Here is a 12,109-nt window from a genome sequence, read left to right on the forward strand (position 1 = left end):
ATATCATTTTAGCAGAAACACTGTAACACTGATTGCTTAATTTTCCATTCATTTTGTCTCCCCAAAAATTACATATGGTAGAGTCAGCTGGGTTCCCAGAAGACACCACTTAATATAGAAAGATGCAATCAAGAAGTAGGTTGAGGGATAGGGCCTTACCTTTGGGGAATCAGCTTCTAGAGTGATTAGGAAGGGGAGCTTATGATAGAAATGTGATATGAGACAATTAAGTAGAAAATAATGTTAATTTAAAACTTATGGAAACAGATGTAGGTATTTGTTATAGTAATGCTGCACATTTTTCATATTCATATTAGTATTTTACGGCATTGACAAAAACAAACCTTTCTTCATTTTTCAATAAACCTGGATACTTTAAACTTCATGCTAAATGGGGAAAATGTTTACCTGTTCTAAATGTGAGTGTTAAATAAATGGAAATGAATTGAATAAATTATATTTTTGCTGTGATTTTAGGGGTTTGCATTAAATGTAAACATATAATTCTCGTTAGTTCTAATTGCATTTGACTGTGAAGATTTCCATCATATTAATGATCATATTTTTATTTCAAAACAGAACTAGAAAAGATGCTGCACTATTTCCAATTGTTATGTGACTATGGTTTGCTACATAAGTACCAGGTATGCTGAAGCATGTATTTTTCCATTGTAGCATCCCCTAACAAGCAACTATTTGGGATAGTGTATTACTGCAGCTCAGGATATTTAATTAGACATTTTCAAATAAATAATTCTTCAAATCTTACCTTTAGCTAAAGATGTTTTCTATTCCCTAATTTTTCAGTTAAAGATCAAATTTTTACTTTGCACCAGTACACAAGGCCTAATATATTGATGACTAAAATTTAAAACCTTTTAGAGGGAAAGCTTGACTCCTTATCCTTTGCATTCTCTGAAGATATCAGCAGGGTCTTCCACACAGCAGTTTTTGCCATTTCATCAGAAATGTTTATTACAGATGGATCATCTCTAGACAGGAAAGCACCATGAATACTCAATATAGCATTGTGTAATCAAACTCATAATTTCAGACACCATGCAAGAGTGCTTGGCCATTGGTGATGACAACATATTTATACATATAATAACTGATGTTAAAACTTAGGGTCACGAGGAGATTAGTATTAGCAAACATTCTATAATACCTAAACATTCCATAGCACTTATTTTATGCTTTACTCTGTATACACTCTAAAAACATGAAAACACACCAGATCATCTTAGTAAGGTAAACAGATGTCACAACCACTGTAGAGATGGGGAAAATGAGGAACAAAGAAGTTACCCAGCTTGCCAATGATGCAGCTAGAACTAAAGCCAAGGACTTCCTGGCTCCTAACGCCCTGATCAATTTTCTACATGGACCTACTGTCAACTCAGAATTTGTTTTGGAACAACATGCATGTCTATCTTCAAAACTGATTTGAAAAGGGATGGGGAATATGATCCATGGACCACCAATTATGGCTTCAAGAAGCACCAAGGAGCTGTGGACCAGTGTTTAGATGCCATTACTCTAGACTAGGGATTCCCAAAGTTTTGCCCCTGAAGAGCCATGTCAAAGAGGCAAGCATGGGTGAGAGGCTGAGGAGCCACATTTGGCAGCCACGCATTGGAAACCCATAGTCTAGACTATGCTTTACCACCTCCAAGTGCATGCTGTGGTATTTTAAAACCACTGTAAAAGGATAGGGAGTGTATATCACAAAAAAATTGAGGAACGATGTATGGTGCCCAGATAAAATTTTATTTTATTTCATTGCTTGGTGCTCTGCTGATGTTTGCAAACTAATAAAAAACAAATATATATTTTACCTGTAATGTCCTTCTAATGGTAACTGAACTGTTCCCTCGTCTTCCATTGCTAACATACTTTGTTCTTCCTAGGAAGATGAATGTTGATGTGAGAGACTAAGTGAGAGACTAAACAATATTCTGAATGCTGAAACATGCATATCTTACAAATCACTATTTTCTTATCTTTAATTATTTAATATTTCTTGAAGTTCTTTAAATGAGTATATTATTTTAATTCCTTTTGCTGTAAACCTTTCAAAATGAAACATCTACAATAAAGAAAATGTATTTAAAGAATAATTCTCTACTTTATGCTACACACACACACATACACACACGTATATACAATAAATATGTACATGTACATATATACCTATATATTTTAGTTATAAATACTAAGTAAGGGTGGCTGTTTGGTTGCACTACGCAGTGCATTAAAAATCAACCAATGTCTAACTTAAGTTTGCAAGCACAGGTTTTACTAAATCAGAAAATTTTCACCTGGGACATGCAAAGGCACCCATGAATAGTAAGGGGGGGATGCAAAATGAAGAGAGTCATACATTAAGACCTTTAGGTCACATGTTTGCAGAAGTTTATGAAAAATTTAACTTCAAGGAGAAAATATGCTATTGTGCCCCTCCCCCCCAACCTCACCTTTCCCTCTGACAACAGCAAGAGGAGGAAAGTAAGAGCCATTTTTGGTTGCTTCTAGCCTTGCTCCCCTTCAGAGCTCCCGTTCCATGTACCCCTGCAGAATCTCTAAGGTACCTGACAAATCCAAGCTCCTCTGCACTTAAAATGAGTTGATGACAAATTTATAAGAAAATTAAATGACCCAGAGAACCTATTAAATCTATTAGATGGTCTCCTACCAGTTTGGAAGGATTAAGATTGATCAATACTAACCCTCCTAAATAGAGAGGCCAGTCAATAGCTGGCAGGCACTCTGACATCATGCCAGGGGCATAGCTTGTAGGGGTGTGCAATATGGGCTGTATTCGGTTGATTCGGATCACTGTCCCTGATTTGATTTGGTTGAATTTGAATCTGAAGATTCAATACTGATTCAGAGAATCAGCAATTTGGCCATAGACAAAGCTTTAAATGTTTTTTCTACATACCTCAAGGTACCAGGCACGGCATGTGAATGCTGCAATACTGAGGCAGATGGAGCATCCCACAGCAGTGTGAGGGGGCCCCTCGCATGCTCAGCTGTGAACCTGGAAGTGGACTAGAAGTATTTCTGGTCCACTTCCAGGTCCGCCACTGAGTGTGCCAGGACCCACCCCCTCCACACCCGGCGATCAGCTGTGGGGGGCCCTGGGTGCCTCCCCAGACCCAGGAGGCACCAGTCACCAAGCTGTGGGGGGATCCCCACACACTCCCCGGCAAACCCAGAAGTGGACTGGAAGTGCTTCTGGTTCACTTCCAGGTCTGCTGCCGAGCACACTGGGGACCACCCCCCATGCTCCGGTGGGATGTTCCACCATCTCAGCATACGTGAGTCAGCTGGTACCTTGAGGTATGTAGAAAAGACATTTAAAGCTGTGTCTACGTCCAAATCATTGAATCTTCCTGAATCTCTCTGAATTGATTTGGAGGATTCCAATTCAATTCAGAGAGATTAAAGGGTTTCCTGATTCAATCTGGATTTGGAAATTCTGCCAACAAATCAGGCCGAATCTCTGCCAAATTGAATCAGTGACCAAAGCCTCACACAGCCCTAATAGCTTACTGTCCTGGCCCATAATTATAATGTGAAACTAGTTACTAAAGGCCAGTATGATTTTTCAAAAAAGGAAAATTTAACTGAAATCTCTTCCTTAGCAATTTTCCCATTACATTTTAAACAAAAAGTTCCCATCTTTACATTTTCTTTGTAACATAAAAAGTGAGTTTTTTGTTCTTTCACACCTCAGAACAATATAACTGATTAACTCTGAAAAGGTTTTCAGGGGAGTTCTGTGTAGGAAAGAGGTGAATAATGTACACTAAGTCAGAGGAAAAACGTAAAAACAACTTAAGTGATGAAATCATGATTCAGTCGAATAAGTTTTTAGATTTTGTCAACTTTATTTCTGAATATTCTTGTGGGTAGAATATTTCTATTTATAAATCCTCTGTGATAGCAACTCTCCAATTAATTCTTTAGGCTACATGTCAGAAGTTTTATTACTAGTTAATTTTGTCATTTCCAGGCTTCACAGTTTCATAAGTTTCTGACAGTTAAACAGTTTTAATAATAGCTCCAAATATTTAGATATGCCAAAATATGTAAAAATAACCTCTCAAAATAGACAGTGACTGAAATAAAGTAGCAGCAAAAGAAATAGATTTTCCCAGTTTTGTTTTTGATGTCATGCTATCAAGAATTTGAAAGAAAGCAATGCAAAAGCAAAACAGAAGAATAACGAGGAAAGGGTTCCTTCTACCTACTAAAAGTACATGAAAAAGCTACCTTGAATACTTTCCATTAGTCTGAATCATGACAGCAACAGGCATGGGAACACATATCTATGGTTTGTATATCAGTTTCAAAATGAAGTAGAAAGTGGAAGAACTAGAACAGTTTACTCTAGAAGAGAAACTGAGGAGGGATTGATAAGTCTTCAAGTACTTGTCTGGATCACTCATACACTGGCAAGAACTGGTGCACAGAGCTATGCTATCCAGCCTGCAGGGTCCAGAAATTTGGCAGCAAGGGAGCAGCAATTATTATTACCAAATTTCCAGAGCCTTGGGGAACCTTGCAGGCTATACATTTCAGTGGGCCAAGTCTGGCCTGTTGCATTAGACTCAGGCCTACATTAGACCATGCCCCTTTCTTTGATTATTATTTTGGAGCCAGAGGCATCTCTCAAAGCCCTTTCACATACAGTTTCCCTCTCCTCAGTACAACACTATGCCAATATCATATTTACAGGATTGAAATTCACATTTGTAATTTTAAAATGTGATATAAATATATCAAAAAACTGATGCACTCCGGTATATACAACAAGTTGTGCTGTAAATAATTTAATAAAAAATTGATTAGAACAGTATTAGGAAATGAAAAATGAATCCACCTCTTTTTCAGCATCCTCCAGTTTCTTTTTCTTGCTCTCAGGCATCAAATCATCCAACCAGCTGAGCTCCCGTTTGGTAAAAAAGAAATCCATGAGTTTTCTGACGAACACCAATGCTAAAACCTGGTTGAGACATTTGTTTAAATGGTCAAGATATTGCAGACAAGTGAAAATGGAAAATAGGCTTGGAGAGTACTTCCAAAAGTGTTTAATTTTGTGGAAAAGATCCATAGCACAAACCATGCAAGTTGAATAGTTGGGTCTGCTTCCCTTGTCAACTAAGAAAGCTACATTTTTTTCCTTGTTTCAGCTTTCACTTTGGAACTTGCTGTTACTTATTTCAGTGTCTAGATTATTTTTTAAGAGTAAAGTATATTCTGAGACACTTTGTCTTCCCTAACTTCCTGTTAAAATGTGAAAGATACAAAATACTAATTTCTGTCTAAGTCAGTGCTGTAAGTCAGGATAATTGATTCCAGCCACAGAATCACTATTAATTTCAAGCATGCACACAACTGTCTCAAAGTTTCCCCATGCACTTTGGGAATTAACATTTTTATGTAAAGCTATTAAGCAGAATATTTCCAAACAATATCAAAAAATATAAATAAATAAGTGAATCCTTCTGGCCCCTTGCACAAAAGAGGAAGTTGGCCTTCCATAGGTGAACAATAATAAAGTGAACAATATTTAACCAAAACTGCAGGGTTTATATAGAATGTACTTAGTTCATGTAGTGTGAAATCATCTATGGACCTTGAGTCCAAGAGAGATTTTGAATATACATATCCCAAATTAATGTTCGTAAAAAATTGTTATGTATATAGGAAAGGAAGTAACTTTTATTTTGGTGGAAATAAAAAAATCAACATACCATCATGGGGAAGACTATAGCAGCTCTTGAAACCTTTATAATCCACAGGAGTACAAGACAGCTCAGCTGAATTACAGTGAAGAGATGGACTTTTCGAAGAGGAACATGCCTCAGATAAATAAAATCTGGCTGATGCTTTGCTGGCATCCAGAATAACTTTATTCTATCAAAGAGCTAGGAGAGAAATAAATTAAGCTGCATTTTATCATCTAAATGAGGTATAGAGCTGCCTGTGTTGATGTGCAAGGACTGGCCCACATAGTTAATGCACACTATTTAAAGCAAAGTCAAAGGCCAACTGGTGTGAACACAATACCGTGGACAGATAATCCAGTAGTAGGGACTGTACTAAAGACTTCTGGCATCTAAAACTATGAGCTGCTACTGCTTGAATTAGAGGAATAAGCTCTGTTGCTTTAAGCACTGTAGCAGTCCATGTAGTTGGCCCACCAGAGGCAAGAGAATTGCACTAAGTCTGGAAGTGTGGGTTACACTTCCAAGTATGCCTCATTTAATCCATATTTTTCCCTGTTATTCGTCACTTTTAAATAGCAATGCTTAAAGAGCCCAGTAAGAATCAGATCCCATTGTACTGTCTGCCATGCAAACATGTATCAGAAACGCCTGGGCTCCTATACATGTGCAGGAAGGCTGCTCCAACATGTTGCAATTACAGTGCATTGGAGTAGGCTCAATTAATTGATTAATCAAGTCCGCTGGAGTGTGGTAATTGCTGTGCTCCAGCAGACTCCAGCATCACACATATCAGTGTCCCTGTGCTGAAAAATGGCAGTGGGGTGCTTTAAAATGAGCTTGAGTTCAAAGCACCCCATTGCCATTTTTCAGCGCAGGGATGCTGATACACATGACACTCCAGGTACTTTAATTAGCACAACTCTCAGAGCTGCACTTATTAAAGCACCCCCCACCACACACACACACACACACACACACACACACACACCTCCCAGAGCATGTCTATAAACGCCCCTCCTGCTCAAAGACTGTACAACATTATTAAAGCAGGTTTCCCAATTTAACAGATAGGAAATGCCTGAATAAAAGTTGACTGCAAAGCCTCAGGTTGGGCGCTTTGCACAGTTGCATTGTTTGTTATAGCCTTTGCTTGCACAATCACAGATGATTTTTCCCTAAAGGACCCCTGCTGCATTGTGCAGGGATAAAACAATGAGCAGCTGTTCAATATTTTATTGTCTCCTTATTCTCTCTTTCTCACTTCTACTGTCAGCCTCACCAGACTACTTGGGCCAATCTATTCCCTTCCCTCCTCTCTGTATTTAAATCAGACAACTTTTTCTGCTACACTCCCCGAGTGCCACCAGAGGGTTGCAGAAGACACAAGTTCCTTGGTTACTGGTCTGGAACAGTAATTACAGGCAAAGGCTTCTAAGCCTCCATGCTATAGACTGGGGAGTACAGCAACCTGAGCCATGCCTACTTGGTAAACTTCTTGTGCCTGCCATTGACACTTTCAAGCTTTCTAAACTGGAAACTATAGCTGAATAAGACTTTGGGCAGGTTAATTAGCACTGCTGAGTGGCAGTGCCAATTAGCCCCTTCCCCCATGCTAATTAACCTGCTCCTGGCATTACAGAAAGAGAGCTACACTGTTTTTGGTTTAGGAGGCAGCCCACTTGGAGTAATTTAACATGCCTGCAGGTGCTGCTGCCAGGCCTTGTAAGTTTACCATGTAGGCAAGGCTCTACTTGTTCTGTGGTGATAACACATGTACAGTCCAGGTATACCCAGGATCTGTGGGCACATGAGTCAAACTCAGCATGCGCAGAATCCCTGGGAATACTAAGAAGCCTCTGTCAAGAATGTGCCAATGGCAATCTTTAAAAACCCTTAGCTGAGACACATTGGACACATCTTCCCAGAAACAGCAAAAGGCCCATCTCTGAAAGAACTTGAACCTGTCAAATTTTAATTCTCTGCAAATTTTAACTCTCTCCAAAAAGGGGGTGTTATAACTTGTGAAAGCAAAGGTTTCTTAACATTGTACCCTAACATATTTTCTGCTTGCTTCATGCTCAGACACAATTGAACCATTTCGATTGAAATGTTCTAAGTAGTTCTGCCTGAGGCAAACACCTAACTTGTCAAATTTCAGCCCAAACTGTTAAAGTTTGGCATAATTATAAGCAGCTGAAAACAGGGGTCTTCTACTGGGAAGTGTCAGGCAACCTTAATAGGTGGTGCTACCAGCCTTGGCTATGATAAACAAAAGTAAAAATAAATTGGGCATTGTCATCTTGTAAAAATGGTGATCAGATTAAAAAAAGAAAGGGAAAGGAACAAAGTATCTTTTCTGCTCTGTGCACTTGCCAGCATTTTGTGGAGACTTCATTTCACCCTTGAATTCATAGTATATGCTGCTTTCCTGGAGTCTACAAGTATGAATCCACTCTGGAATTTTTTGCACTACTACCCAGCATTGATGTAGCTCTCTTAGCACTCGGAGCCTCAGGAGTGCTTGTGTAAACTGGGCATAGGATTGTTTTTATCCATTCCATTTATTTCTGCACTGGTATATGAGATATGGTGCAAAAAGTCCTAGTGCCAGGCCTATGCCTCAGCTGCAGTGTGCTTGGCACAGCTCAGGAGATGAGATGCTGTGGTGCTGTTTGTACTCTTCCAAATCCTGGCTAGGGCCCTATGTGCACATTATTGCCAAGAACAAGCCAACTGCCAACACAGCCTCCAGGGACATTCCAGCTATGGGGAAGGACAGGAGCACTGCCTTTTCCTTAGACAGACATGGGGGGGGGGTATTAGGAGCCAGACATGGTTCCTCTACCCCTGTGTAAGGGCTAATTCAGAGAGAGGAATCCTCAAGAGGCTGACCACACCAGCTTTAAGGCAGCTAAACATAGGAACTAGTGTGAACAAGACACATGAGGATGTTTACTAGTAACAACAGTGACAAAGGTGAAATTAAGGAGTCAGCAGGCAAGGGAATGCTCAGAGAGAGTGAACCAAAGAAGAAGCCTGATCATTAAGGTTGATAGCATCCCTTTAAGTTTATACACAGAAAAAGATCAACAGAGCCAAAGATAAAAATAGTCATCTTTTCTAGAACTAAACTCAATGATTAACAGAGAAATGTGCACATTTTTCTTATACTCCATTTTACCTGAATTCCCTTCAGAGATGAAGCACCCATGTAAAGAAAGACTCCATAGAGTACTGGCATAGGAATAAACTGCAGATGAAAAAGCAGGAGAGAGAAGAAAAAAAGAATATGTCGAATATCAGTTCATGTATACTATATTTTAAATAGTTTTAATTCAAAGTCTAGTTCCAGAATTAATCCAACTAGTATACATCTAAAGGAACTGGGTAAAAATTAGCAGTACTACTTTGCAGGAACACAATGGCAGAGAAATCAAAGAATCTTGGAACAAACCCAGAAAGGGGTTGGGCTCAAGCGTTATGTCTTGTACCTCAGGCTGTAAATGGGTACCTGGAGTCATTTGCACTGGGGACTCAAAAGCTGCTGCAGCTGCTGCTACATCTGTCCCTCATAGGCACTGTTGCCTGGAGCTTTAGTTTTCCAGTTGCTGCTATGTAATCTATTCACTTTTTACAAGACCTAATGCTAACGTGTGGCCTATGGGCTCCTGCCCAGCTGCTGGTCTGCCCAACCACATCTGCTGGTGCTGCTGGGGCCTTTAGGCTTCCCTTCTCCTCTGGCTTCTGCTTCCTGCTCCCACCCCGATGGTGGTGTGGCATGGCTCTTGGGAGACTGGGAGTCCACACAACCCATGAAGTAAAGGGAAGAGGGCTGCTGGGGGGAGGGGGCCTGTGGACCCACAGCCCAAGTGGCATGTAGTCCCCACCTGCTCAGAAGTTGGCCAGACCTGCACTGCAATATACCAGGTGGTAGACAATAAGTTAAAAGAGAGCAGTTCATCCTTATCATATATTTAAATAGGTTACTCATACAATAAGGTTGTCCAGCTTCTGAGTGACTGGGACCACAACCCCCCACCCCTCCCACCATACACCACATGGGCTACACACAACCTGGGGGTGCATACTGGGACAGACCCTGAACAGCATGATTGAACACTGTACAGGCTGCTGAAATGCCAGAATAGCCCCTGAGCCGCATGTTCCCACCCCATCCCTGCATGGACACATTGTGCAGCCCCTTCCCCCACTAGACGGACATACTGCAACACAGCACATACCCACCTGCCACCACATGGCTCCCACCCTGCACATTGCAGGCAACTTCCAATCTGCCATACTGATGTCTCTGCACTTCACATGGTTCCTGGGTTCTCCTGAGCCTCCCTGGTGATAAGGTCCACCCCGCCCCGTGGGCCACTCCACTCTCCCCTACACCCAGGAGCACGACCAGGCAGAGGAAGCTGGAAGAGGAAGGGGAATCTGGGTGCTCCAGCAGCAGCTGGAGAGCAAACGGGAGCAGTGCCAGGACTGGGAGCTCAGGGCTACATGTTCACTCTGCAGGGACCACATGTAGCCCAGAGACCACCAGCTGGACAGTCCTGCTTACAATCCTATATATAATGTTACTTGAACACCCTCAGGAATAAAAGTACTTAAGACAGTAAATGCTGCAAAAAATAAAATAAAATCTATCGGTAAGGGATTTTTTTGTGTGTTATATGCCTTTAAATAGAGCATATAGTTATTTTACAACAATTTTGTGAATCTGAATATCTATGTTTAAAGTGTGCAGACTCTCTCTGGTACAAAGTGTGTAGGCAGGGAAATCTTTCCATATTTAAGCATCTGTTTTAAATGCAATGCATACAACACATTTTTTGTGAAGAAGTCTTACCAATATATTTACTGCAATATTATTCCAAAATATGAGCATTAAGAAATTTCTTTTCTTCGTAACAACTTCACTGAGACCAGAATTTTGTCTATAATTCACAATGTTGTTAAGGATCATGTATGCAGATGGTGAAAACAGACCCTTAGCTATTTGGTTTGACACTGAACTTTTAGGCTAAATACAGAGAGACAAAAAACTCCAAGAGGAATAGATCCAGTCTTCATGGCTCTAAGCGGTATACATTAATGAACCAAACTCACATTCACTCTTCAGCTGGGGAAGACAGACAGATGCCTGCACTGGCCAAGGCCAGAAGGCAGGGAGTGCTCTTGCATGACTCCCAGTGTGGTGGATATTACTGAAGGCACCCAAGCACAGCTCGTTGTGAGCCATATCTCATTTTCTGCTTGGCACGTGTCCCCAGTCCCCTGCTGTCTCCACAACCCTGCAGAGGCAGAGACTTACAGGGGACAGAGCTGTACAGGTCTCCTGAATGGTGGGGAAGGGGGATGCTCCCCCACTCCCCCTAGCACAGGGCTCTCCCCAGCTGGGCAGATCCCAGCTCATGGGGAGCCCAGAGCCAGGGCATGGGGTTCTGCTCGCCTGCCTCCTACGTGCTGCCTGACAGGGCTGACAGATGTAGGTAGGATAAAGGGCTGGGGAACAGGGGCTTTGTAGCCTCAGCTCCGTGACAGCCTGGGCGCAGGACCCGCCTGGCTCCACCAGAGCAGAGTAACAGTAGCAGAGGCTAGCCAGCCTGCTCTTCAAGGAAGGATTAGCAGGGGGCCACAAAGCATCCTGGGATGCCAGAGGACTGTGACCTAACTTAAGTCAGGAGGGTATCTTGAACAGAAGTTTGATAGACTGATCTAACCTAAACCGATTAAATATGATGCTACATGCATCCAGGTCTTAAACCAGATTCCACCATTTTAAAATTGGTCTATATGCACTGAACCTCTGTTCTGTTACTGGTTTAGACTGGTTTCCAATCACTTATACTGGTTTATGTGTAATTTCTGTCCCTTGCCTTAGAGGATAAATGAAAGTTTCCTTGGTATTTCAAATATATTGACTATAGAATGCCATTGGAAACTGTTCACAATCTCCCTGAGTTACTCAAATACAAGAACATTTGTTGCTGGTGGAATTTAATAAGACTTTGCTTTTAGATGAAAATTTACCATTAGTCCAATTGTAGACAAAGGGTGTAAAAATGCTAGGTCCCATGAAGTCAACGGCATGCTTCTCATTAACTTAAATTGGGCTGCAATTCCACCTTCAACCAATTTGGCTTGAAAATATTAAATGTTGATATTTTATCATCAACAGCATCAGAATAACGTTAATTACTACACAACAATAGGGTTGTTCAACTCATGGCCCACACAGTTAATTTGTGGCCTGCAGGCTCCAGCTGGACCACCTCTACCCATACTGCATCTCCTGCTGCTGTTGGGATTTTTGATGGCTAGAAAAAGGTATTTAGAGGTTTGCTTTTGGGAACTAG

The 12,109-nt window shown here is 41.1% G+C and overlaps 1 protein-coding gene across 4 annotated transcripts in view; it reads right to left on the reverse strand.

The window, feature by feature from the left end:
- SLC4A10 (solute carrier family 4 member 10) overlaps positions 1 to 12,109 on the reverse strand; it is a 363,776-nt gene that overhangs the window by 16,694 nt on the left and 334,973 nt on the right. For 3 of the 4 annotated variants that reach the window (XM_090045612.1, XM_090045611.1, XM_090045610.1), the window contains exons 20-24: positions 8,923 to 8,991; positions 5,766 to 5,939; positions 4,892 to 5,014; positions 1,839 to 1,906; positions 876 to 992 (exon numbers count right to left, since the gene is read on the reverse strand). In XM_090045612.1, coding sequence (XP_089901738.1) covers positions 876 to 992; positions 1,839 to 1,906; positions 4,892 to 5,014; positions 5,766 to 5,939; positions 8,923 to 8,991 — 551 coding nt within the window. Of the gene's footprint in view, positions 1 to 159; positions 199 to 875; positions 993 to 1,838; positions 1,907 to 4,891; positions 5,015 to 5,765; positions 5,940 to 8,922; positions 8,992 to 12,109 lie in introns of all 4 variants that reach the window. The other variant, XM_090045613.1, reaches the window with a different exon arrangement.

The sequence above is a fragment of the Crocodylus siamensis genome, chromosome 4, assembly GCF_052110815.1.
Source record: "Crocodylus siamensis isolate JL-2025a chromosome 4, ASM5211081v1, whole genome shotgun sequence".
Taxonomy (NCBI): domain Eukaryota; kingdom Metazoa; phylum Chordata; order Crocodylia; family Crocodylidae; genus Crocodylus; species Crocodylus siamensis.